Source organism: Peromyscus californicus, unplaced genomic scaffold (genome assembly GCF_007827085.1).
Source record: "Peromyscus californicus insignis strain IS unplaced genomic scaffold, ASM782708v3 Scaffold_6__1_contigs__length_162567912, whole genome shotgun sequence".
In the NCBI taxonomy this organism is placed as follows: domain Eukaryota; kingdom Metazoa; phylum Chordata; class Mammalia; order Rodentia; family Cricetidae; genus Peromyscus; species Peromyscus californicus.
Genome location: NW_026294584.1, coordinates 137,330,543 through 137,357,548, shown reverse-complemented (window position 1 = coordinate 137,357,548; position 27,006 = coordinate 137,330,543). Strand labels below are relative to the sequence as shown.

General features: G+C 45.7%; 1 protein-coding gene and 1 pseudogene across 1 annotated transcript; one reads left to right on the top strand and one right to left on the bottom strand.

Moving 5' to 3' along the window:
- The first annotated feature begins 1,729 nt into the window (after window positions 1–1,729).
- LOC128099744 (cytochrome c oxidase subunit 7C, mitochondrial-like) lies at window positions 1,730–5,339 on the top strand (annotated as a pseudogene).
- Window positions 5,340–6,157: 818 nt separating this feature from the next.
- Aicda (activation induced cytidine deaminase) lies at window positions 6,158–13,280 on the bottom strand. The gene is made up of 5 exons (XM_052721564.1): window positions 13,204–13,280; window positions 9,896–10,043; window positions 7,398–7,668; window positions 6,639–6,724; window positions 6,158–6,211 (listed from the first exon to the last, which is right to left on the bottom strand). Exons 1-5 carry the CDS (start codon window positions 13,278–13,280, stop codon window positions 6,158–6,160), a joined length of 636 nt encoding a protein of 211 aa, XP_052577524.1.
- Between the last annotated feature and the right edge of the window lie 13,726 nt (window positions 13,281–27,006).

The following is a 27,006-nucleotide window of genomic DNA, read 5'->3' as shown; positions in this document are numbered from 1 at the left end:
ATGTGGGATTCGTTCTCCATGGTGGTCTTTTGGGGATCCCCGAAATCTGGGCATAACAATAATAAACTGTTCAAGCACACTCTGGTAGCTAGCAGAAGAAGCCACAAACCAGTCAAATTCTAGCTCTGTCTCTTGCTGCTGAGGGACCTTGGGCAAGTCAGTCAGCTGTTGGTTTCTGTTTCCTCCTCGATGAAATGAGAATAATAAAGCTCCGGTTGTGAAACAGGACTGTGAAAGCGAAACCTAAGCAACAAAGCCATAGACTAAGTGATGTTCTTCCTCTGAATGTATCCAGAGTGCTTGGACACTTACAAGGGACTCAGTGTGGACAGGCAGACTCAGAAGCAGTGCAATAAGGTCCTGATTTTTGATTATATGTACTGCGTTGAATGGGAGAAATAAAAGCAATGCAAACAGACAAACAAGCAAAAGAAACCTCTAGCAGATACCTATACCTATATGGCATTCACCACGGACGAGTGCTGAATGTCTCATACACCGAACTCATGTCTTCTTACCAGCTGCCCCCACCTGTTACTGTCTTACCTTTGGAAAAGAGAAAACTCAAACACAAAAAGTTCCAATGATTGGACCAAGGCCACTGAGCTGCTGAACTTTAGTCCCTCTGGCCCAGGAAAGAAGAAGCAGCGTTTGTGAACAACTTTCTTTATATATAGCAGACTTAGATCCCTCTGGATTTTACAATTCAAAAATAACCCTTGGAGGAAGGAAGTCAGCTTCAGCCCTGGCCCTGCCCATGGACGGGAAGAACTGGACCCTTCATTAAATAGGCACTCTAATTCGGATGGATGCTTCGAATATTTGAAGTGCCTTCTCCTCCATCCCGAAATACATATGCTCACTTTAAAGTATAAAGTGATGTCTCCGGGAGCTTGGGTGGCCCCAAGTTCTTGTTCAATTACTAAAGAGTAAACAAATACAGCAGGAGTTGGTGACAGAGGAACCAATAAATGTGAGTCACTTCCTGAATACCTACCTTCTTGACCCCAGATTTCAGGGCAAGCAAACACCCAGATGTGTGCACTGGTGTATAGACTTGGTTGATGGAGTTTGACCTGCCCCCAGAGGGTACATCGTGTTTACACACTATAGTTAGAAGCGTGCTAATCTGGCCTTCAGCAATAAAGGGAACGGTGAACCTCAGCGGCCACACTGAGTACCCTGAGAACTGGTGTCTGGGAAAATGGACTGAGACAGTGTCTCAAAGTGAGGTTCATACATTTTCAGGGCTGGAGATGGGGCTCAATATGGAGAGCACGTGCCTAGGTTTCATGAAGCCCTATGTTTGACTTTCAGAACCATATAAACCAGGAGTGAAGTCATAGGCTACACACACAGAACTTGGTAGGTGGAGACAGGAGAATTAGGAGTTCAAGGTCATCTTTGGCTCCATAGCAAGTGTGAGGCCAGCCTGAGCTATGGGAGAGACACGTCTGGAAATAAAAAAAAGTTCAGAGCTACACTGCATCTCAAATGCTGTGTCTCCTGGAAGAACTGATTTTATTTTTGTTTCTTTTTGTTGCCTTGCCCTTCTCTTTGTTTCGTTTGAGACAAAGTCTAACTATACAGCCCAATCTGGCCTCAATCTTAGGACCCTCCTGCCTCTGCTCTCAAGTACAGGCACAGTCTACCATATCCACTTTACCCCCCCTCCCCCAACACACTTTTTTTTCTCTTCAGTCCTGGAGATTGAACCCAGGACTCCCCCATGACGAGTAAGTACTCCACCACTGAGTTACACCCTCAGCTCCTGGAATAACTATTTTACAACAGAATCGCCCAGATCTAGTGAATCCTGAGCAAGCATGTGAAGGGCTCTGCTGAAGACAGATTCCTGGTAATAGGAATAAATTGATGGAACGGCTGAGCCATCCTCAGACACAGGCTGGAACTGAAGCTCTTTTCCTTTGCTGCCTAGGCCCTCGCCATGTTTATTTCACAGCATGTTTTATGAAATCCTGTCTCGTGTGGAAACATTCCGTTGGGAGTAAACAGACCATTGAAACTTTGGGGAAGAACATCTAGGGTTTATACTACAGGAAAGGCCACCAGAGGTCCTCAGTTTGCTCTGCATACAGGCCGATTTTGTAGGACATTTGCGGAATCTTTTCAAACGTCTGCGCATCATTGTCTTCCATATCTTTGGCTTAATTTCTTATTTAGGTCTCATGTCTGATAAAGATACATGACACCCCTGTGAAATTTAAATTGGAAAGAAAAAGAAACCAAATTGCACGGACCATGACAGTTTTAAAACCCCAGGGGCCGATTATATTTGATTAGCGCTCAAAAGTGGTTATTTGTGCTGTGCAGATTTCACGGTCTGAAGACTAGAACATCTTGCTGTGTATACAGCTTTGCCAGGGTCTGAGCCTGTCTTCCAGATGGGCCAGGACTCCAGGCAAGTTCCCTCCCAAGGTGGCTCTCTCTTCACAGCCAACCCCACCACATCCCGGTTATCGGAAACTCCCAGAGAGGTGACAGTTCTTGAGCAGTGACTAGCCCAGGGGTTCTTAACTATCTAGTTCTTGCCCCGCCCCCACCCCAGCCCCATTTAACCTTGTAAACCATCCTCTCTTTAAACATTCATTAGGTTTCTTAGATAAAGTTACCTCTTCTCCAGATAGAATCCCATTTTTATGAAATTAATAGGCAATTCGCTCTTCCTCTTTGCAGATTCTGAGACATGGCAGGAGTTAGTCATTTGAAGGGAAGGATATGTCAGTGCATCCTTAAAGCTTCAGGAGCCAAGAATAAGGCAGATGCTACTTTCAACATGCATACCCATGTGGGATGGGACCCAGAACAATGGACAGCCAACCATGGGTTCAATTCCCAGGGTAGCCTTTGTATTGCAGCATTAAACATCAGAGACAGGCCGGAGGATGGTCGTGCTGCCTCAGTATCCACTCTTTGTTCATCGTTATTGCGGCTGGATGCAGCTCGTGGACCAGAAGAGACAGGAAGGGTGTTTGAAGAGAGAGAGGGGGATCCAAACTCTTGTGATAGAGCCCAGTCTGGCTGGGAATACATGAACCTCCTATCTAAGCCTCCTGGCTGCTGGGGTTACAGGTGTGTACCACCGCGCCTGGAAACAACAGTCTTAAAGTTCATGCACCAACAAAGTACGAGATTACTGCACATCATGACAATTTAATTCTCTAAGGAAATAAAACTAACACATGGGCCGGGCGGTGGTGGCACATGCCTTTAATCCCAGCATTCAGGAGGCAGAGCCAGGCGGATCTCTGTGAGTTTGAGGCCAGCCTGGTCTACAGAGTGAGATCCAGGACAGGCACCAAACTACACAGAGAAACCCTGTCTGGTGGAGGGGGACCCAAAAACTAACACATGTTAAACCTCAGAATGGTAAGAACCTGTTATATATGGTTGTTAAAGCAAGGGCAGAGACTGGGTGTGGAGGTTCAGGCCTTTAATGCCAGAACACACATCTCACTAAGTAAATAATAAAGGAAATAAAGGTTTTGTTGCTAGAGTTTTTCTGCCTGGCCCACAGTCAGGGCAAATCTCTCTCACCCGCCGGTCCCAAGCCGCTCAAACCCGATCAAGTAAACACAGAGACTTATTTTGGTTACAAACTGTATGGCCGTGGCAGGCTTCTTGCTAACTGTTCTTACAGCTTAAATTAATCCATTTCTATTAATCTATACCTTGCCACGTGGCTTGTGGCTTACCGGTACTTTACATCTTCCTTGTCCTGATGGCGGCTCGCAGTGTCTCCCCTCCCAGCTTCCTGTTCTCTCAATTTTCCTCTCTGTTAGTCCCGCCTATACTTCCTGCCTGGCCACTGCCAATCAGTGATTTATTCATTGACCAATCAGCAACACATTTGACATACAGACCATCCCACAACAAGGTTTAACACTGTGTTTTAATTTTTTATCTTTTTGTTGTGGTGGAGACAGGCCCAGATTGATCTCAGTTTTACTATGTGACTTATATGATGTCTGTGTGAAGGTGCATGTGGGCACTGCAATCCTGTGGGAGCTTTGTTTGAGGCAGGGTCTCATGTATGCCACACTGGCCATGAACTCACTGTGTAGTCAAGTCTGGCTGTGAGCTTCCCATCCTCCTGCCTCATCTCCCAAGTGCTGGGATTATAAGTGTGCATAGCCACACCTAGATTCTTATTCAGGACATTTTAGGTACTGTGTGGATTTTGTGTGTTTCTCTCTCATAGAGCACAGAGTTTTCTTTTTAAATTAATTAGTAATTTTCTTCCTATTTAGAATTGTGTTTACTTATTGCACGTGTATGGGAATGGGGCTCACAAGCCATGATGTTTATGAGGTCATGGACAGCTTTGAATTGGTTTTCTCTCTTTTTTTTTTTTGGTTTTTTCGAGACAGGGTTTCTCTGTGTAGCTTTGCGCCTCTTCTAGAACTCACTTGGTAGCCCAGGCTGGCCTCGAACTCACAGAGATCCGCCTAGCTCTGCCTCCCGAGTGCTGGGATTAAAGGCGTGCGCCACCACTGCCCAGCCGGCCGGTTTTCTCTTCTATCGTGAGTTCCAGGGACCCAACTCATTAGTGTTGGCTGAAAAGGTAATAACTGCACAGGGATGTTTATTCTGAATTTTTTTCTAGCCATCAAAGATAGTTGTTAGGGGAGACTAGGCATAAATAGGGACAAAGAATCTATGTTGATTCCCTATATTTTGCTGGTAAAGCATAATTTCCTTGCCACAATCTTGCATTTTTCCTTGTTAATTGTTATCCCCCCTATTATTTTAAATAGGGTCTCACTGTGCAGCCCAGGTTGCCCTCAAACTTACAATCCTCCTGCCTCAGCCTCCTGAATACTGAGATTACAGATGATTGTCACTTTGCCTGGCATCAGATACGAGTCTATTTTGTCACCTTCTTTCACAATTTTGGGGAGCAGCATCACACACATACAAAAACTAGAAAACCCTAACTGTTGGCATCCATCATCGAGAATGGACTACCTCTCAATACTCAAGCAGTTCCCAGGTGTCAATTACTAGAAGTCTGTACAGTTTTAGAGTCTATGTTGCCAAGGTCGTGAGGAAAGGAGACTAGGGTGGCGGGGCCATTCCTGCCGCCTTCAGCCTCTGCGCCCCTCGCAGAGCTGCTTCCCACGTTGGGCCCGAGTATCCGGAGGTTCACCACCTCTGTGGTCCGTCACAGCCACTATGAGGAGGGTCCAGAGAAGAATTTGCCATTTTTAGTGGGAAACACGTGGCTTTGATGGCTTTTGGATCTGGATTTGCTGCCTCTTTCTTTAGTGTAAGGCACCAGCTACTTAAAAAATAAGGATGTTTAATTCACCCTTTTAACAGAGGAAGACTGTTTAAGAGATGTGATCTGAAAACTGGATTAAACTCTTGAACTCTTATACAGATAAGATTGTAAATAAACTGATGGCATTAAAAAAAAAAAAAGAGAGAGAGTCTGTGTTCCCGGAGCATTTGATCCTTGAGGCATCAATTTATTTTCAGAGTGACTTCTTCATAGTCCTCATCTGCATTTTAAGATCCTTTATGAAAATCACTCAGAGGAGATCACACATAGTCCAAATCCCACCAAGTCCTCTCACACACAAATATATACATATACATAAAAACACGACAGTGAAAACGTACAGCACACGCCTGCATGTTAATGCTTTTGAGAGAGAGGCTTGTGGTCGCTCAGACTCCCTCATCAGGACAGCCTACCATCAATCCATGACCTCAGGGGAAAGTCAGCCTCAAAGGAAGAGAGCAGAAAAATCCATCACTGATACCCCTGACAATTCAAATGCATGAAAACACAGAGGGTGGGTGTAACAAACCGTGTGATAGTCTCCATATGCTTTTCTAAGCATATAAATATATACCTTCTGTTTCCATCCTGCTTCAACTATGGTCTGAAGTCCTGAAGTTCTGCTGTTCCCCAGTAGATGGCGATGCTGAACTCAAAACTGCCATCAGCACTCTGGAGGGTCCACGCTATTTTGCATCGCAAGTATTTTTTTAAAAGTCATATAATTTTCCCCTACACTCTATGAAAGTGAGTATTTAAGAAGAAAAACAGGTACTTGAAGGATTGTTTTTCTATCCACTGTTTTCAGTCGAGGAATTTCATCACATGTGACGTTCCAGGAGGTTGCTATCAAAGTCCCAAAATACGAAATGCATCTCGCAAGTCATCGACTTCATACAAGGGCTGCGGAGAAAGAGATGTAAAATGAGTGAATGGCTTCGAAATTGAGCTGGGAGGGAAGGCGTCTAAACCAAGCGGGTGCCTTGAGAGGAAAGTAAATTGGGACCAGGACCAGGAAAAAGAAGGGGAAATTCTGGCCTGGTAGGAACCCCGTCTGAGGGGAGGTTAACAAAAGGAAGACTTGTGAAGAAATCGGTGAAGAGAAGGCAAGAGGACGGAGTCTGAGTGGGGGCTCTGCCCTGGGGAAAGACAGAAAAGAAAACTGGATTTAGGAGCCCTCAAATAGTCACCATATGAAAAATGGGTGATACAAATGAATATCTAAGCGGCTCCAGTCATGGGGGGGGGGGGGTAGAGGAGTGGGGAGGAGAGGAGAGCAGAGCAGAGCAGAGCACAGCACGGCAGAGCAGAGCAGAGGAGATACTCTTACCAAAAGGATGCGCCGGAGCTGTCTGGTTAGACGGACAGAATTTTCATGCAGTCCCTCCCAGGCTTTGAAAGTTCTTTCATGATTTTCTACAAATGTATTCCAGCAGTAAAAATAGTCTTAGAAGAAAAAAATAATAAATAGGTAAGAAGGAGGTGTGTGTGCGCGCACGCATGCACATAACCACAGTGCGTGGCTGAAGGTCAGAGGACAGTTCTTGAGACTTGCTTCTCTTCCACCATGTGGGTTCCAGGGATCGAACTTAAGTCATCAAGGCAAGTACCCCTCTGAGCCATCTATCTGGCCCTCTTTATTATTGCTGTTACTATTATTCTCATTAATTTCGGGCTGGAGGGATAGCTCAGCCGTTAAAGGCCAGGCTCACAATCATTAATTTCATTATTATTTGTCTGATAAGGGCGGGACGCAGGGATCTGTACATGCTGGACCAGAGTTCTGTCGCTGAGCGCACCCGCAGCCCTCCAGCTTCTGTTCCTCAAATTCTGACCATTCTGAGACTGGTGCATACTCGTAATTCTAGCTCTCAGAAGGCAGAGGCCAGAGAGTCGCAAGCTGAAGGCCAACCTGGGATAGTGAGACCCTGTCTCAAAAAACAAAGTAGTGCTTTTGACATCGAAGAGGAATTGAGAGCCCTTACGGAGCCCTCTGCCTCCCCCCCCCCCCGACCCCCAACCCCACCCCGCTGACGATCCTCACTCTGAGCTTCAATTCCGACCGCCTTCTCCGGTGCACAACGCTCACCTTTGAAGGTCATGATCCCGATCTGGACCCCGGCGCGGTGCAGTCTCCGCAGCCCCTCAGGCTCAGCCTTGCGGTCTTCGCAGAAGTAGAGGCGCGCGGTGAAAATCCTCAGGCTGAGGTTGGGGTTCCATCTCAGAAACTCAGCCACGTGCCGGGCGCAGTCGTAGCAGGGGCTCCAGGAGGTGAACCAGGTGACGCGGTAACACCGGCCGGGGTCCAGGTCCCAGTCCGAGATGTAGCGTAGGAACAACAATTCCACGTGGCAGCCCAACTGGAGAGAGACAGAGAGCGCCGGTGTCGTGACAGGCATGCCCTCCCACCCAGGGCCATTGGGGACGCTTGCGGGGGGGATGTTGCAGCTGGCTGGCCTGGAACTCAGAGATCCTCCTGCCTCTGCCTCCAGAGTGTTGTGCTGGGGTCAAAGGCGTGCAGCAAACTGTTAAGAGAGCTCTCGCTGGAGTCAAATCTGTTTATTACACTGGCCCTGCTGGGTAAAGGAAGGCTGAGGATGTATGGGGACCAAGGACGATGAAATCAGTTGCAGGGATTGCCTCTGTGTGTATAACTGCACCTTGACCACTAGGTGGCGCCAGGACAATTTGTAAGGAGGGTTAGAACAGTGCCTGGAGGTAAAGCTTATTTTGAGAGGTTAGAGTCTTATCTTGGCGTACCAGTTGGGAGCAATTACATAATGTGTGCGTGTTATGTGGTCACCGTGACTGTGATAATTACAGCCGTAGTAGGTCCACTTCCTATTGCTGAAAATCGTTACTCTAAGACTATGAAGAAAGTTTTTATTTTATTCAACTCTGTTGTTCTATTTCCTTAGCAGTAAATCGAGCTGGTGTCGTAAGCACTGTATGCGAAATAAGAGAAAGGGCCCCTTGATAAAGCCGTCTATAAATAAGGTGGGTCGTGGCTCCAAGTAGGGAAGAGATTGTGTGTAAAATGGTGGTGTTGAGGTAAGCTACCCCATGAAAAGGTAGGCAGAAGAAGCTGCATAATAAATCGCCAACCTCACGGACTCTTGCCTGGGAGTCCTGGAGATGCCCATGGGCATGTGGAAGCCAATCTGCAATTCAGCGAACTCTCGAGGAAACCCAGTTCTCTCAGGCAGCTGAAGGATTGACCCAATTACCCAGCAGGCCGTGGCTTCTCTATGACTCATGAATGAAGCTCACCAGGATAGATGTGTTCCTTGTCCTCTGGTCTTGTGATTAGAAGGAAACGAGATTATTTGGAAAAACAAGAGTTGAGTTGATGTAATTTCTCCTAATTTTTTCCTCCTTGATTTTCAAAATAATTCTAAAGACACGATGTATTTTTCTCACTCAAGAAAGTACTTGAGAAAGAACCCAGCACTGAGGGATTAAAGTGCTGAGGGGCTGGAGGTTGTTAGGGGTGGAGCCCAGGGGTGGGGCACTTGTCTGGCAAGGGCAGGTCCTTCATTTCATCCCTAGCACTGTGAAAATTAAAATTTTGTTTGTTTATTTTTTTCCAAGACAGGGTTTCTCTATGTGTAGCCCTGGCTGCCCTGGAACTCACTCTGTAGACCAGACTGGCCTTGAACTCAGAGATCTGCCTGCCTCTGCCTCCCAAGTGCTGGTATTAAAGGCATGAGCCACCACCACTGGGCTGAAAAATAAAATAAAATAAAATAAAAAGTTTCCTAGCTCAAAATGCTCTTACTTTTTGTTTTTATTTATTTACTTTGGATTTTGCTATTTTTCAACACAGGGTCTCACTATGTAGCCCAGGCTGGCTTGAATTTATGGTAGTTCTCCTGCCTCAGCCTCCCAAGGGCTGGAACTACAGGCATGAACCACCATGTCTGTCTTTTTAACCTTAATGTTTTCTAAAGGTTATTTTTATTTAACGTGTATGGGTATTTTACCTTCATGTGCCTGGCTCTCTCAGAGGCTAGGGGAGACCATTGGGTCCCTTGGAACAGGAGTTATAGTTGGTTGTGAGCTGCCATGTAGGTACTGGGAATCAGGTCCAGGCCCTCCAGAAGAGCAGCAAGTGCTCTTAACCACCAAGCAGCCTCTCCAGCCCTCCTTCCTTCCTTTACTCTTAAAGTAATTCTGAGACTGGGGAGAGACAGGAGAGAGTGGGGACAATTTTTGTCATTGAAGGAAGGCGTGGCATTAGGGTGCCCCGCATGACTGGGGAGGGGACTAACACCCTTCAGACCATGTCTAATCTGGGTGAATAGAATGTGGAAAGGACCTGAGGAAGCGGCTGGAGATGTTAACCAAATAACCTGAATAAGTTCAGTGTGGTGGCACACGCCTGTAATTACAGTGTGCAGAGGCAGGAGGATTGCCAGGGTTGGTCAGCTTGGGAGGATAGGTGTATAGGTGCTTGCTTTCTCTCCCTCTCTCTTCCTCTCCCCTCCCCGCAAATGTTGATAGGAGTGTTGTCCCCCCAGCACTTGGCACCAGGGGCATCCACAGCTGGGTGTCGGCGCCACGCTTAGCCACCAACACCGCTGGTACCTTGTTGCGAAGGTAGCCAAAATCCAGCGAGAAGGAAGTGGCGCTGTCCCTCCGCTTCACCACGTAGCACAGGTAGGTCTCGTGCCGACCCTTAGCCCAGCGGACATTTTTGAAGTGGTAAAGAAACTTCTTTCGCTTCATCAGAACGCTGTGTGAACGAGAGAAGAAATTCAGGGTCCAGCTTCTCTGTCACCATGTTCTTCCTTCAGCTTTATTATTATTATTATTATTATTATTATTATTATTGCTGCTGAAGATTGAACCTAGAGCTGTGTGCGTGCTAGCTAGGTAGTTCACCACTGAGCTGCGCCCCCATACATACTACTGTCATTATTTTTTTTTTAAATTATGATTATTGGAGTTAAAGCAGAAAAGACAGTCTTGCTTCCTTTCCAGATACCTGAGACATGCTCAGCTTAAAATTCATCCGTCTTCTCAGCTTCAAATTGAGACCTATTGGGAGAGCCCTCACCCTATTTAGGTCCCCACGACAGCTGCCTTCTGCAACTGTCTTTAGCTGAGGATGACATAAAATGATCTGGTCTTCGGTCTTATCATTGTATTTTCAGCTTTTCCTCCTGTCTCCACCTCCGTATTCTACGTGGATCTCAAACTCCACATGGTCAAGAAGCAGTCCTCACACACCCATGGCCTGCCCCCTCCCCTCCCCACAGTAGTCAAACTAGATAGTCGGTTGCCCATGATTAGTCCTTCCTCCACTTCCATACTTAATTAATCGTGTAAATTTGTAATTTCTGCTGTGGGGGGGTAGTGGTGCATGCACTGGGAAGGCAGAGGCAGGTGGATCTCTGCGTTCCAGGCCAGGCTGGACTACACAGGGAGTTCCAGGACAGCCAGGGCTATACAGAGAAGCGCTGTCTCAAAAAACTAACAACAAAATAAAAATGCACGTTCTATTGTGTCTCAGAAAAAGTATGGGGCTTTGACATTCTGAAAACTTCTGCCCTCCTGTCTCCCGGCTATCCCAAGAGCATCACAGAACCAGAACTCTTGTCTCCCGGCTACCCTAAGAGCATCATAGAACTAGAACCTTCCCAAAGCAAGTTATGAAGCCTGGCGAGGGCAGGTAAAGTCACTCCTGCCTGTACCCTCAGTACATGGGAGAATTGCTCTAGGTGTGAGCCCAGCCTGGGCTCTACAGTAAGGGACAGCATAGCAGTACAGCAGTTGCCTACCGTGTATGAGTCCCTGGATCCAATCCCCAGCACCACAAAACAAAAGGGAACCTAGAGAGGTCACTCTCAGCCTGGCATACTGGCAGACAAGTCCAATTCCAGAATTTGAGCAGAGAGGAAGGAAGAGCAGGAGTTCAAAGCCAGCCTGAGGAAAGAAGTCATTCTCTTCCTTGAAGACCCTCATTCTATGGGAGTCCTGTCCTCCATCCAGGGAAAGGAAATATGCTTGCAAGTCATGCCAACTTGCAAGCATATTTCTGCACAGTACCCATTTTTCATTGAACAGAAGCATAATAAAGATCCCCTTGTGTCTTTAAAAAGTTACATCTAGGGCCTGGAGAGATGGCTCAGCGGTTAAGAGCACTGGCTGTTCTTCTAGAGGTCCTGAGTTCAATTCACAGCAACCACATGGTGGCTCACAACCATCTATAATAAGATCTGGTGCCCTCCTCTGGCCTGCAAGCATGCATGTAGGCAGAATACTGTATACCTAATAAATAAATCAATCTTAAAAAAAAAAAAGATAAAAAAGCTACATCTAGTTATTATTGTCACGTGCATCTTGTGTGCATACGGACACATGCATGCATGTGGAGGCCAGAGGGTAACTTGGAGAGGCTGGCTCTCTGCTTCCATCTTGTGAGGTCCAGGGGTCACACTGAAGTTGCCAGGTTTGGCAGCAAGCACCTTCGCCTGGAAGCTGTCGCGACAGCCCTCCCTTGGCCTTGGGTCTTCATTCCTGGATTTCCTTTGGTCAGCTTTGCTGATTTTACTTTATGGATTTATTTTTGTTGTTTGTTTTGAGACAAGATCTCACACAGCTTCGGCGGGTAGAGAGCTTGACGGGGATGACTCTCCTGCCTCCACTCCCCGGTGCTGGGATGGCAGGTGTGCTCCACCGACTTGTGTTGGTGCAGTGCTGGGGACTTAACTCAGAGCTCTGTGCACGGTAGCAAGTTCTCTACTAACCGAGCTACGTCTCCAGCCCCGGAGTTTCTCTCTTTTTTAAAAATAATAGCCGGGCGGTGGTGGTGCACGAGCCGGGCGGTGGGGGCACACGCCTTTAATCCCAGCACTCGGGAGGCAGAGCCAGGCGGATCTCTGTGAGTTCGAGGCCAGCCTGGGCTACCAAGTGAGTTCCAGGAAAAGGCGCAAAGCTACACAGAGAAACCCTGTCTCGAAAAACCAAAAAAAAAAAAAAAAAAAAAAAAAAAAAATCTTTGTGGGGGCTAGAGAGGGGGCTCAGCAGTGAAGAGCATGTACTGCTCTTCCAGAAGACCTGAGTGCTAGACCCAGCACCCACATCAGGTGGCTCACAAACACCTGTCACTCCAGTTCCAAGGGATCCAACACCTCTGGCTTCTGAGGGCACCTGCACTAACACACACACACACACACACACACACACACACACACGCACACACGCACACAGGAGAGAGACAAAAATAATATTTAAAAATCTCTCTCTCTATATATAATACATATATACATACATACACACATTTTATATATATATATGTGTGTGTGTGTGTGTGTGTGTGTGTGTGTGTGTGTGTGTGTGTGTGGCAGGTAGGTCAACCCACGCCATAGCACGTGTGTGGAGATCAGAGTACACCCTTGGGTGTTGGTCCTTGACTTCCATCTTATCTGAGGCAGGATCGCTTGTTCACTGCTGTGCGCCCCAGGCTAACTGGCTCACAAGCTTCTCCTCTCTCTACCTCCCATCTTGCCTTAGAAGCACTGGGATTACAGTCGTCTGCTTTGGGAGAGCTAAACCCCACGTCATGCTTTCATGGCGAGCGCTGCTCCCACAGAGCCGTCTTCCTAGCCCACAAGTTTCTTTAACGAATTTAAAGTCCCTGTTAACGCTGTGGACATAGTAACTCGAGCCAGGAGGTAAAACTGAGTGGTAAAAACCAGTGTCCCTCACTTGTAGGGACAGCACTGCCACACAGTGGTGCCGGGTGGAAGTGCAGAGAATTTGTTCAAAAAAAAAAAAAAAAAAAAGCTCGTTAGGAATTTGAATACGGTTTTGATGCCAGAGAATTGAAACCTTTTTTCACTTTTTTTGGTTGTTGTTGAGATGTAATTTACATACTAAACTCCTCTCACTTAAAATCTACAGCTCTTTGAATGAATGCTGACACTTCCGCACCCCAGACTGCCAGCGTGATGAGCGTGGCCGGCATTTCTAGGCTGCTTAAGTTTCTTCATTTCTACTTGCTGGTATTTCTCCTCCTACCCAGGCAACCGCTGACCCGCTTTCTGTAAATGTAAATTATTCCAATTTTCTGTAATTTCGTATAAATCCCATTCCCTCCTTCCTGTGTGACTTCGCTCACTGAACATAATGAATTTGATATCCATCCAAGTATTAGTAGTTGCTTCCTTTTTCCTGTTGAGTAATATTCTATTGTGTGGGTATAGCATGTTTTCTTCATTCATGTGCTGATTGACATTGGGTACGGACCGCTTTGGTGCTGTGGTGGAAAGAACTGCTATGAATATTCACGAACCATCATTGATTGCATGTAGTTGACAGCTCACATTTCAATAATGCAGTACAAGTCCCTGACTTTTGGGGAAAAAATTCTTGTGAGATATGGTCTTGCTGTGTAACCCATGCTGACCAGGAAATCTCTATGTAGCTGCAGCTGGCCTCCAACTCCAGATCCTCCTGTCTTAGCCTCTAACAATAGTAGCTTTATTCTGAAATAATAATTTACTATGATAGTCTACTGTTTATCACCAGCTATAAAACCCCTTAACAGCCGGGCATGGTGGTCCCACACCTTTAATCCCAGAATTTGGGGAAGCTGAGGCAGGTGGATCTTTGTGTATTGGAGGCTAGCCTGGTTTACATGGAGAATTCAAAGCCAGCCAGGCTTTGCAGTGAGACCCTGTCTCACAACAACAACAGCAACAGTAACAACAATAAACACGAGCGAGTGAGGCTAAGCTCAGCAAATGGCAAGCACAGGGAGAAATGCACGTATCTCTCGTATCCAGCACCGTCAGCATCATCTCACAGCAACCAACCCCTTTTTATATTTAACTAAACTTTCTGTGCTATCTAGATGGGAAAAGTGGGAAAACCCGTTCAGCGGATTGAGCCTGGACCCTTGTACATGCTATCGAGTGCTGTACCACCGACTCACAGCCCTGGAAAACTCGTTTTTCCCACATACTGTGGGTAGCCTGTGTATGTACGTGTGTCTGTGTATGTTTATGTGTGCGTGTGTAAGTATGTGTGTGTGTGTGTGTTTGGGGGCTGCTATTATGAAAAAGGAGAGGTATCCTGGGAGTTTAGAAAAGAAGGATGTCACCCAAGTGAAAAAATTATGTCCGAACCACAGGAAGATATGCTAGGCCATTTCTGTTTTTGGATTCCAGCCACGGGGAGTGGAACTGCACAGTCCTGACCTGCTGATGGCGAGCGTTGGTCCACCACTCCCCTCAACTCCAGCTACAGCCTGTTTCCAGCTCCCTCTTCTCAGGGTGTCCCTGCCAGGTAGGGGGGACTTTGCCTGTAGATTGACAGCTGCTGAGACAGCTGTGCTCCTTGAGGCGGAACGCGAGCGGCTTCCCCCGCAAAGCAAACCAAAGACAAGGGGTTAAAAATAATCCCAGCAGAGTCCCGGGCTGCCATCGCTGATGGCTCTGCAGACACGCTCAGTGGAAGAGACGCACGCTGCCCTGGGCGCCGTTCGGTGCGGTCTCTCCATTTTCTCATTTGTTTTCCCTGGCTTTCGGTCTTGCCTTGTCTTTGCATTTTGCTGTGCATGTACGTTTATTTCTCTCAGACCCTTCCCCATCAGGGCCTAGACTTCAGATTTGTTTTCAAAACCTTACTATAAACTCACGAAGTAGTACTGTCTGCCCCCTGGAAACGTTTCTTTGAGGGCTAGGGATGCAGTCCAGTGACAGAGCACTCGTCTAGCATGTGCAAGCAAGGTCCTCAATGTGGTCTTAATAAGGACAAGGGGGAGTGGGAAGGGGAGGAGGAGGGAGGGGAGAAAAGAAATACAAAAAAGAAGAAAAGAAGAAAAGAAAGGGGAAAAACTGGAATCTGAAGAGCATCCACACTATCACTAAATATATTGATTAGCTCTCTATTCTAAACATTATAATCAAAGTGGAATTGAGCTCAGGTATGTGGGTTGGGCATGGGTCCCTGACCCTGGCAGTAAATGTAGGAAAACAAGAGAGAAACGACTGATAACAGCTCCTCAGGAACTGCATGTCAGAGCCCCGAAAAACTTCCAAAAAGTTAAGACATCTCTGCACAGATTAATTAAGCAGTAAAAATGCCACTAAGTGCCTAACAGTTGAGCCTATAACACTAAATCGCCTGTTTTAATGAAATTCTCTCCTTACAATAGACACCATCGTAATGAGTGGCAAGCAATCAACTCAAAGGTTTGGTGTTTTTAAGAGGCACAAATTTCCTTACTATAGCTAAATAATTCCAGTAAAGACTCCCCGTGTGAGTCTTAAAATGTTGACTATTCGCCAAATAATTATGAAAATAACCACTCCTGTTTTTAGTAAGGCATTGCTATGACCTCTTCATTCTGTGAGTCCCTAAGGGTTCGCTGTTATTGCTGTGGGGTCCACAGCTCCAGCGCTGTCCAAATCTCAGGGTGAGCCACGACTTCCTGTCTCCTTTGCAACATGGAGAAGAGAGAATTGGAGAGAAGTGTGGAGAGTTAGGTCCAGAATGCAAAAGACCTGAGCAGAGTTTGATTAGATAGATCCAGGATAGAAAAAGCTCACACTGACAGGCAAAGCCTGCCAGACAGACAGTAGAACAGGGGCACACACACACACACACACACACACACACACACACACACACACACACGAGACTGCCTTGTTACCTGTCCATATCGGTCTCCAGCGTGACTTTCTTGACTCCCTCAAAGTCTTCGGCCAAAGGAAGCTTGCTTCAAGCAAGGCTGCTTCAATGCCGTTGTGTGACAGAGCACTGGCCCCTGGCATTCAAATCTGAGCTCACCCCTGTGGGCCCCTCCCCCAACAGCATCACTGCCACCAGGTATCCAACATCTGCCTCTTGGGTTGGGTCCAGAGAAGATGGGCGGGGCTGTGGTAGGCGGAGCCACATGGAGAATGATTCAGGGCCGTTCTGCTTACTCCTCCTTTGAGGCTGTTCCTCCAAAGAGCCAGCCCAGGCACCACAGGTAACAAAGATCAAGAGACAACAGCAGTGGACACTTCTCAAAATGTCATCATGTTAATAAGAAGTATCTGTGTGTGTGTGTGTGTGTGTGTGTGTGTGTGTGTGTGTGTGTGTGTGCATGCATGTGTGATCCTGAGTATTAAACCTAAGGCCTTGTGCATGCTTCCCAGTTTTAAAATTATGATAATAATAGTAATGACAATCGTCATATTTACTTAAAGTGGCGTTCAATGGCATTTCGGTAGCATCTTGTGCTCCATAAACAGCTAGTTCCATGCAGTTTTGGGTCTCAGTAGAGATGGGTGCTGACAGCGCCCCCTCCTGGTTGAGCAAGTAAACTCAGTCACACAGCATCCAAAGAATGAGCTTTGGCCTTCCCACCCACCGCTGGTTCTCTTTTTTAAAATCACATTACAAGAAAGACAGAAAGACTAGTTGCTTGCACCAAAGAGTGATTCCCCCCCCCCCCCCGAGATCTGCCTGCCTCTGCCTTCCTAGTGTTGAGATTAAAGGCATATGCCACCACTACCTGGTCAAAGAGTGATTTTGAAATGAACCATTTTTTCTCATTAAAAATATATTGCTGGGGGTCACAATTAAGAGCACTTGCTTCTATTGCAGAGGACCCAGGTTCAGTTCCCAACAAGTGGTTGTGAGCTACCATGTGGGTGCTAGGAAGTGAATCCCGGTCATCTGGAAGAGCAGCAAATGTTATCTCTCTCCCCTCCCCTCCCCCTCCCCTCCCCTCCCCTCCCCTCCCCTCCCTTTCCTCTCCCCTCCTTCCCTCCCTCTCTCTCTCCCTCCCCCTCTTCCTTCCTTCCTTCCTTCCTTCCTTTCTTTCTTTCAAGACAAGTTCTCACCATGTAGCTCTGACTGGTCTGGAACTTTCTATCAGACCAGGCCAGCCTTGATCGCACAGAGACTGGATCCTATCGAGTGCGCACAGCACACACCCCTGCCCCTACACCTCTGGCTGTTGCCTACGAAACCTCTCCCTGCATAATCTCACAGTACAGTCCCTCCTGTGTTCCATGTCTTTCTTCAGACACTCCCCAGCAGCTGAGACTCTCCTGAATATCATGTTTGAGATGTTAACGAGCCCCATCCTGCTTCTTCCTCCCACTCTAGTTCAGTTATTCTCCTCATCATTTATCACTTTAAGAGACAGTCTTCCACTCACTGACGAGTTAATGAATTCCTGAGTAGCACATTCCGGGCACCAGCAGCAGACAGCGTCACTGTGACATTACATTGAGGGGACCCTGGTGACAGGCAGGCATGTGAGAAGATCCAGTTTCCTAACTTGTCTCCTCAGACGAGGCGTGCCTGGGCCTTTGCCCTGCTTTCAGTCAACCGTCCAGGGAACGACATCCCGAGAAAACACGATGCACACCCTCCCAGAGGCCACCTTAACTGTCCTTTATGGTGTCATTTCTTTACATTAAAAAAATTGATTTGTGTATTTTTGTCGAGTTTGGTGGTGGAGGGGTGTGTGGGGCACAAGTGTCAGAGCATGTGTGGAGAAGTCAGAGACCATTTACAAGAGTTCATCCTGCCCTTCCACCATGTGGGTCCTGGGGGTCCAACTCAAGTAGTCAGGCTTGGCAGCAAGCCCCTTCATCCACTGAGCCAGCATGTCTGTCCAGATGACATCATTTCTAAAAAAAAAAAAAAAAGATATTCCAGGCCAGCCAAGGGCTACATGGTGAAACCCTGTCTCAAAACAACCTGTCTCAAAACAGCAAATGAACAAGCGACCCCGCCCCCATGACAACATCAGACGGTCTGGTGGTTCAAGCTCAGGACCCTAGCACTCTGAAGGTTAAAGCAGGGGGATTCCTGAAAGTTTGAGACCAGCCTGGGCTACATGGCTAGCTCTAGGCCAACCTTGGAACCCTGCTAAAAATAAAAACAAATAAAAAGAGGAAATGTTTTCTTGTCTCCAAGGAGAGGCTCCACACCACTGCAGCTTGCTCTGCACGTGGCTGCACAGGGTGTAGGCAGTCCTTTGTATATTCTCTCTAGTCAAACTGGGCCCTTTTGGACCTGGGAGAACTAAGGAAAACAATCCATCACTGGGCCACCTGCTTATCCTATGTTTGCCTTTTTTTAATGGAGCTACCATACATACATACATACATACATATATGTATATATATATATAATTTATTTGTATTTTATGTGCATTGGTGTTTTGCTTGCATGTATGTCTGTGTGAGGGTGTCAGATCTTGGAGTTACAGACAGCTGTTGGCTGCCATGTGGGTGCCGGGAATTGAACCCGGGTCCTCTGGAGGAGCAGTCAGTGCTCTTCACCACTGACCATCTCTCCAGCCCTTGCCTGTTTTTGTTTTGTTTTCCCTTAAGTACATGGTTCATTGGCAATGGTTATATTCTCAGTGGTCATCCATGTCCAAAACTTTCTTTTTCCTTTTGTAGAGGACAGATGTGACAGGAGGCTGACCTCCTGATCCTCCTGCCTCAGCCTCCGGAATACTCAGATTACAGGCTTGCATGGCCACCCCTAGTAGTTTCTAAAACTTGAAACAATTTTTTTGTTTGTTTTCTGAGACAGGGTTTCTCTGTGTAGTCCTGGCTGCCCTAGAACTCACTCTGTAGACCAGCCTAGCTTCAAACTCACAGACATCCACCTGCCTCTGCCTCCCAAGTGCTGGGATTAAAGGTGAGCACCACCACCACTGGCACACTTTTCAATTTATTTTTATTTAGTATGTATGCATGTGTGCACCATAATGCTCATGTGGAGGTCAGATACAACTTTCAGGACTCAGTTCTTGCCTTCCACTACGTGGATTCCAGGATAGTGGCAAATACCTTACTTACTGAACCATCTCACTTACCCTAAAACCTTTATTATTTTAATTTTATTTTTAGAGCCAAATGGCACCTTTAATTCGAATATTTGGGAGGCAGAGGCAGGTGGATCTCTGTGAGTTGGAGGCCAACCTGGTCTACATAGTGAGTTCCAGAATGTAGAGAGACCCTGTCTTAAAAACAAACAATCACAACAAAACAACAAAAAGACAAAGCAAAGCAAAACAAAACAAAACAGACCAGAGTTATTATGTGCATGTACGTGTGTGTGTCTGTGCCTGAAGACAGAGGTGTTAGGTTCTCTGTGGTATAGACAGTAATGAGCTGCCTGATGCGGGTGCTGGGAACTGAAAACGGGTCTTCTGCAAGAGTAATACATGCTTTTAGAGTAGAAAGATATACACAGTATGACAGAAATAACCTTAAATTTGTATCAATATACAAAATATCTTAAACAAGAGGAGAAACATATATAGAGTATGTTCTAACAAAAACAACCTTAAGTTTGTATCAATGTACAAAAATCCATACCAATGTAAAATATTGAGATTAATAGTTGCTTTTTAGTTTAAAGTAGATTCAATAATCTACCCTTTATCCCATCCTTTCCATATCCCTCTTTTATTTTCAGAAAGAGATCCTTGAATCCAACCTCCTTGACCACGACCAGTAACAATTTGCAACCAACCCCCCCTCCAAATGATGACAAACATTCATAACTCACTGAATGATCAAAACCACCTACCCCACCTCTTGGGAATGTGAGTGTCCTGTTATCTAGATGGCTTCCTGTTGTCTGGGGGTGACAGCATCTTTGGGAGACCCTGAGAAAATTCGGATAATGGTCAAGTCCTGAGAGAGCTATCTGTATTAGTTTTTGTTCAGCATCTATGAGATGGGGGAAGTGTAGAGCTTATCTAAAGTCTTGGCTGAATAGTCTGTGAGGCTGGACCATCTCTGCTAGCAGCTTTGAAGTTGTTGGGGATGCAGAATTTTGAGGAAACTGCAACAGAGGCGTTCTGAGAGGCTGGATCACCTGGGCTACTTGTCTTTGTTGGTGTCTGGTCCCTTTTTTTCTGAAAACACATATACTTTTAAAGGTAACATATATTTGTATTAATACAAGTACGGAATGTGTGGTATGTATAAGTCAGCTTAAGATGATTTTTTGTTTTATGTTTTAGCAGGTAAAAGACTTCCGCTGACTTTATAAGTTTGTTTGGACTTTATAACCAAACCTCTATCCATGCCATATGAAAGGATAGCATGTAATAATAAAGTCATGAGAACTCTGTAGCCAACAAGATTTATCATGTTTCATCCAGTCTCAGAGCTGTTCCCATAGTAGAGGGATCAGCATGTACCTCACTTGTCCTGTAGTCTTTCTTGGTTTCTTTTTTCATGTTTTTAGTCAAGATTTTCAGGAGGTCTCCCCCAATCAAATCTGATATTCATGTAGAAACAAAAACAAAACCTCTCCCCAATGCAACATAATTTTTGACTTCCATTCTGAAGTGAAGACATTCTTAAAATATATAGGTTGACTTAATTTAGCAGTTTCCAAAATCCAATATCACTCAGCAGCTATTGTTTTTTGTGCATTAGCACTTGAAAAATTCAGAGTCAACAAAACACCTTTCAGGATCCAGACACCCTATGTATTTTCCATCTTTATGTGCCTTATTCTTTTTATATTATTTTATTCTTTCTTTAAAGACTTTATTATTTTTAAACTATTTTTCTATGACTATCTATACCCATTTTCTTTTCTTTCTTCTTCTAAGCTGAAGAAAGAAACATTTTTAAACATACTGTGCCTTTTTAGAGGTTTTCTGTGTCTGGACCTGGCTTTACTAAGCACCGGAAGCATTATCTGACCACATGAGACAAATCTTAAACTGTTAGGCTACTGCTGTGGCTCCGCTTAGTGCATGGCATGCTGGCTCCATCCCCCTTGGTTCTGTGACAGCCTAGTCTCACATCACTTGATAACAACCCCGGAGCCACAGTTACCTGCCCTAGCCCTGGGAATTCGTTGTATCTGCCTGAAGCAGGCATTTGTACCCAGTGCCAGCTGCTCAAGCACTTGGCTGTACAGCAGGGCCTATCTTTGCCTATTGTGGGTGATTGTATGGAAACATCTGTTGGCCCCATTGCCAGTTTTTTGGATTCATACCTAGTCATCAATCACACTTCTTTCATTTTCTTTTCTTCTCTCTCTCTCTCTCTTTTCTTTTTTTTTTTTTTTTTTTTTTTTTGAGATAGGGTTTCTCTGTATAGCTTTGCGCCTTTCCTGGATCTCGCTCTGTAGATCAGGCTGGCCTCGAACTCACAAAGATCCACCTGCCTCTACCTCTCGAGTGCTGGGATTAAAGGCATGCACCACCACCGCCCAGCTCTTCTCTTTTCTTTTGATGCTGGTGATTGAATTCAGATCCTTGTATGGGTTCATGCTGTGTTTTTATTTTCATGTTATTTTTTTCAGATGCAATTGTATATGCCTCCTGACCTAGCATATTTTCTTTCTCAGCAACCCCACCCCCACCAACCACTGGTAGACACTATTATACTGTTTGCTTCTCTGCATTGGCTTTTAAGATTCCACATAGAAGTGAGATTATGCATCATGGTTTTTTTTTTTCTGTATCTTTCTTTGTTCCTTCGGCCAATTGCTCTTCAGATCATTATGCCACAAATGGCAGGATCTCCTTTATTTACCATTATTATTAATAATTTTGCAGTGCTGGGAAACCAATCCCCAGGTCTTTGTGCATGTCAGAAAAGTATTCTACCAATGAGCTGCACCCCTAACCCAAGATCTCACTTGACAAGGCTGAATGACAACACTGTGGTGATGCCTTCATTAGGGTGTATCAGTGATGTGCACTGTGCTCTTCTGGCAGTGGATAATGTTATTAGATGCTTTGAAATTTGATGTGATGTTTAAGTGGCTGTATAAAGGAATTAAATGGCATTTGAAGACAAAATTAAGAATTTATGGCATTTCGAAGCTCAAGGTGCATGAGTTCACCTAGTCCTAAGCTTTCACCATGGGGTGTGTGTGGCTGGAGGTTTGCCTCAGTCAGAGCCCGTGGGAGCAGGCCAGTGAGTACAGAAAGCTTGTGCCTTCCTACAGCTCAGGCCAGCAAGGAAGACATAAAAACAAACAAACAAACAAACAACTTATGTAATAATTAATCCTTCTTTTCTCCCTCTCTCTTCTTTCTTTTTATTTATTCTTCTCTCACACAATACATCCAAACCACAGCCTCCCTCCCTCCACTCTTTCCAGTTCCCCTACACTTCCCCTCTCCCCCAGGTTGTTTGGAGGCTGGAAATATGATTCCATGGTAGAGCTTTTCTCTAGCAGATAAGAGACCCTGGATTCAACACACACACACACACAGAGACAACACACACACACACACACACACACACACACACACACACACACACACACACACTGATTTGAGGCTGCCAAGATGGATCAGCAGGTAAAAAGTACTTGGTGTGCAAGCGTGACAGCCTGAATTCAACCCCCCAACATGCATGTAAAACCAAGGAACACGGGGGCATGCACCTGTCGTGGCAGCACTCCATTCCCACACAGAGATGGGAGTTGGAGTAAGAGACTTGCCACAGGCTCTCAGGCTAAGTCATCCTGGAGCACAAAGTGGAGCGGAAACAGGACAGACCCTGACTCAACAAGGTGGAAAGAGGCAATTCCTGAGAGTCCTTTTCTGGCCTTCACACGTGTGCCATGGTATGTGTGCATCTGTTTCTCTCTCTCTCTCTCTCTCTCTCTCTCTCTCTCTCTCTCTCTCTCTCTCTGTGAGACACACAGACTTATACACACTTACACATGCATGCATGCACTAAAATAAAATATTTTTAAGAGGACAATGTCAACACTTTGTTCTTTCCTGTATGCAGAGTAGGACCACACTTGGAGTATGCACAGTAGGACCACACCACACTTGGGGTATCCGCAGTAGGACCACACTTGGAGTACGCACAGTAGGCCTACACTTGGAGTATGCACGGTAGGTCCACACTTGGAGCCTAGGAATATGGTCTCCAGCTGTGTTCTGCAGATTTTAAACATAAAGCATGGATTCCAGGAAAATTTCAGCTTGACACCAGTGGTCAGGGTCACACCCTCAGGGAGTCAAATGTTTTGTGTTGTTTTCATTTTTGTTTAATCCTGAGACAGGGCCTGTGTAGCCCAAGCTGGCCTCAAGTTCACTATGTAGATGAGGTTGACCATGGAATTAAAAGGATGTGCCACCATGCCAGCTCTTGTTTTCCTCTTATTTATAACAGGTCGGCATGCGGAGGGCAGGTGTGACGTGGAGGAATCTTCATAGAAGGCAGGAATCCTGGCTGGGTGTGGCAGCAGGCAGCAGTAATCATCCCACTTGGGAAGCTGAGGCAGGAGGATGGGGAGTTTGAGGCCAACCTGAGATGCCCTGTTGGTTGGAGGGTGGGGAAGTGGGGAGGCAGAGACTGGGGGAGAAAATCACTTACAGTGCTCTCTTATCCTCTGGTTAAAAACCACAGCAGAACTCAGCCAGGCGGTGGTGGCGCACGCCTTTAATCCCAGCACTCGGGAGGCAGAGCCAGGCGGATCTCTGTGAGTTCGAGGCCAGCCTGGGCTACCAAGTGAGTTCCAGGAGAGGCGCAAAGCTACACAGAGAAACCCTGTCTCGAAAAACCAAAAAAAAAAAAAAAAAAAAAAAAAAACCACAGCAGAACTCACACCATTCACTTAGTGAAATCAGTTCAGAAGAGTAAGAAAATGGTTGCACTATAAGTCATCATTGAAGGCTTTCTGACAGTGCTTCAGGTAGACCTCAATGCATGGGTACATTTCTTATTGTTATTAATTATTATTAATAGTATTAATGTTTTATGTGTACGAGTGTTTTGCCTACATTTATGTCTGTGTACCATATTTGTGTTTGGTGCCCTCCAAGGCCAGAAGAAAGCATCGGACCCCTGGCCCTGGAGTTGCAGACGGTTGTGAGCCATGGGTGCTGGGAATTGAACCTGGGTCTTCTGGAAAAGCAGCCAGTGCTCCAACTGCTGAGCAGTCTCTTCAGCAGCCATTTATTTATTCTTAAAGATTCACTTTTTAAAAAATTATGTGTATATGCACGTGAGTGTAGGTGCCTGTGGAGGCCAGAAAAAGGTGTCAGATCTCTCGGAGTTGGCATTACAGGTGGTAAGGAGCCACCCAGTGAGGAACCAAATTTGAGTCCCCTGAACAAGGAGTGCATATTCTCAATCTCTCCAGCCCCAAGATTTTAATAAATACAAAGGACAGGTCAGAGAATTCCCAGAGCAGTGGCTCTCAACCTTCCCAATGCTATGATCCTTTATTACAATTCCTCACACTGTGGAGATCCCCAACCATAAAATTATTTTGTTGCTACTTCATAATGTAATTTTGCTACTGTTAGGAATCATAGTGTAAATATCTGATATGCGACCCCAAGGGGGTCACAGCCCATGACTGAAAACCAGTGTCCTAGATGATGATGTAGAGAATTGAAACCAGCCAAGTGTTGGAATATGGAGTCTTGGGCCCCAGCTATGGTACACTCGCTTAGGAAGTGCACCGTGAGTGTGCACTGAGTGGCGTGTGTAAACCTGTGATTGTGCTTCCTTGAGCCTGGAGAGTCAGCTTCTCAGCACTAGGGGGAAAGAAGCAAATACACAGCCAGGTACAGTGGCTCATGCCCCTAAGGCCCCCTGCTTGGGAGCTGGAAGCAGAACGATCAAGAGTTCAAAGCTAGCTCCAGCTACAAGGAGAATTCAAGAGCAGCCATATGCTACATGAGTCCCTGTCTTAACAAAGCAAGTAAATAAAATTGAATAGACAGGCACCACAGTTTAATGTGAAAAGCACTGAATTTTGAATTGAATAGACATGAATCACCACTATATAAATCATAACAAAATCATAAAATAAAATTAGAAAATCTTAAAAAAGAAAAAAGAAGAGCTGAGGCAGGACTGGGAGGCTCTGCTTTCCATGTCTTAGAGGATTTAAATGGTGTGAGTGACAATTACAAGGCAGTGAGGACAGACACATGAGGTGAGGTTTCATCTTTTCTTCTTTCTTTTTGAGACAGACTCATGTTGCCCAGGCTAGCCCTGGGTTCAAAGGGACAGCTGGTCTCAGCTTCCAAAGTAGCTGGGAGTAGAGTTGGTTGACACCTCACCCAGCTTACAGAAAACTTCTCAAGGAAGTCAAGAGCTAAATAACTTGTATATGACTGCTAAAACCTTTAGGTTAATATGTATGTTTGTCCGGCATAAAATCATTCTTTGGGCCAGTGAGAGGACTTAACCAGTAAAAGTGCTTGTCATGCAAACCTGTCCCCCTGAGGTCAGTCCCTGGAACCCAGTGTGGAGGGAGAGAACTGACTCCAGCACGCTGTCCTCCACACGTGTGCAGTAGCACACGCACACCCACACACTCTCTCATATGTTCGCCATACACATGCAATAGGAATCACTAAGAAACCACTTATTTATCTTTTTTTTATTTTTTATTTTTTTTGTTTTTCAAGACAGAGTCTCTCTGTGTAGCTTTGCATCTTTCCTAGATCTCACTCTGTAGACCAGGCTGGCCTCGAACTCACAAAGATCTGCCTGTCTTTGCCTCCCGAGTGCTGGGATTAAAGGCATGCGCCACCACCGCCCGGCCAGAAACCATTTATTTCTAAGAAAGCAGAATCTCTTGTTCACCTTCATCTAAAGGAAAGAAAGAAATCTTGCTTAGTTACAAAAGCGTTTCCAGTCCTGGGAATTTGAAACTGATACAGATGCAAAACAATTTGATGGGGTTTCGTTCAACTTTTATTTTCTTCCTTAGCTTCCCTCTCCCCCTCATTAACTTCTATTGAAAAACCGCAGTCCAACCTGGTCACATTGTTTTTAACGAAAATACTATGACTTGGAAATTGAGTGTATTTTAGCTAAGCTAAGTTTTGGACATCTGGAGTTTAGCCGAACCTATGAGAAGCACAGGTGAGGTTTCGTTATGGCCAGCATGAGGGGCTGGCAGCCCCCGGGAAGTTTTCTAGGGCCTGCATTCCTGTGTCTCAGAGCCAGCACACTCAGACATGACTCCCCAGGCCACTATTTTTGGACACCAGCTAGATTGCTCAATCTGATACTTGGTTGTTTTTTAAAGGGATCCAAAAAGGGCTTTGTGTGGGTGAAAGTGTGGTTTTTGGATTGCTTCAACTTCTGCATTCCCCGATTTTTGTTTTTCTCACTTTTCTGCCAGAGAGCTTACTGCATTCCTCTGGGGTATGAAAAGTTGAGGGACAGCTCTCTAAACATGTATCAGAATTACTCAGCTTCTACTGTTGGGTGCCCAGGACATTTCAAAGATGAGAGAACTGTAAACAGGTATTTATCCAAAGCTTGAGTCTTCGGAGAGGTGGAGGCAGGAGTCAGGGTCATCTTATGCCTCATCCTGAAGTCAGGCCAGCCAGGCTGTCTGAAAAGAATAATGGATCTTCAAGTGCAATGACAAGACATTCAAAGGCTTCAAGCTGAACGTGGCGGCTAATTCCTGTAACCCTGTAGGCTGAGGGCAGAGGATCGTAGGAGTTTGAAGCCACCCTGGACTATATACTGAGTTTCAAGCCAGCCTGCTTCATAGTGTTAAGACACCCCCCCCCATTCAAAGCACTGAATATTTTAAATTAAAATAAGTAAAATAAACTCCTGCACAGCAAAGGAAATTATCAGTGTAGAAAAGAGACAGACCACGGAACAGAAGGAAACCTTCATCAGCTAGACATCCAACAGGGTGCTAATATCTAGGACATAAACATTAAAAAAAAAAAAAAACCCAAAGGC

Excerpts from the sequence above, each read along its gene's own strand:
- Aicda (XM_052721564.1), bottom strand. The coding sequence starts at position 13,280 with ATGCCGGCCACGCTCATCACGCTGGCAGTCTGGGGTGCGGAAGTGTCA. Across the intron at positions 10,044-13,203 it reads CAAAGAGCTGTAGATTTTAA|CGTTCTGATGAAGCGAAAGA; the intron begins GTGAGAGGAGTT and ends TCGTTCACACAG. Across the intron at positions 7,669-9,895 it reads TTGGCTACCTTCGCAACAAG|TTGGGCTGCCACGTGGAATT; the intron begins GTACCAGCGGTG and ends GTCTCTCTCCAG.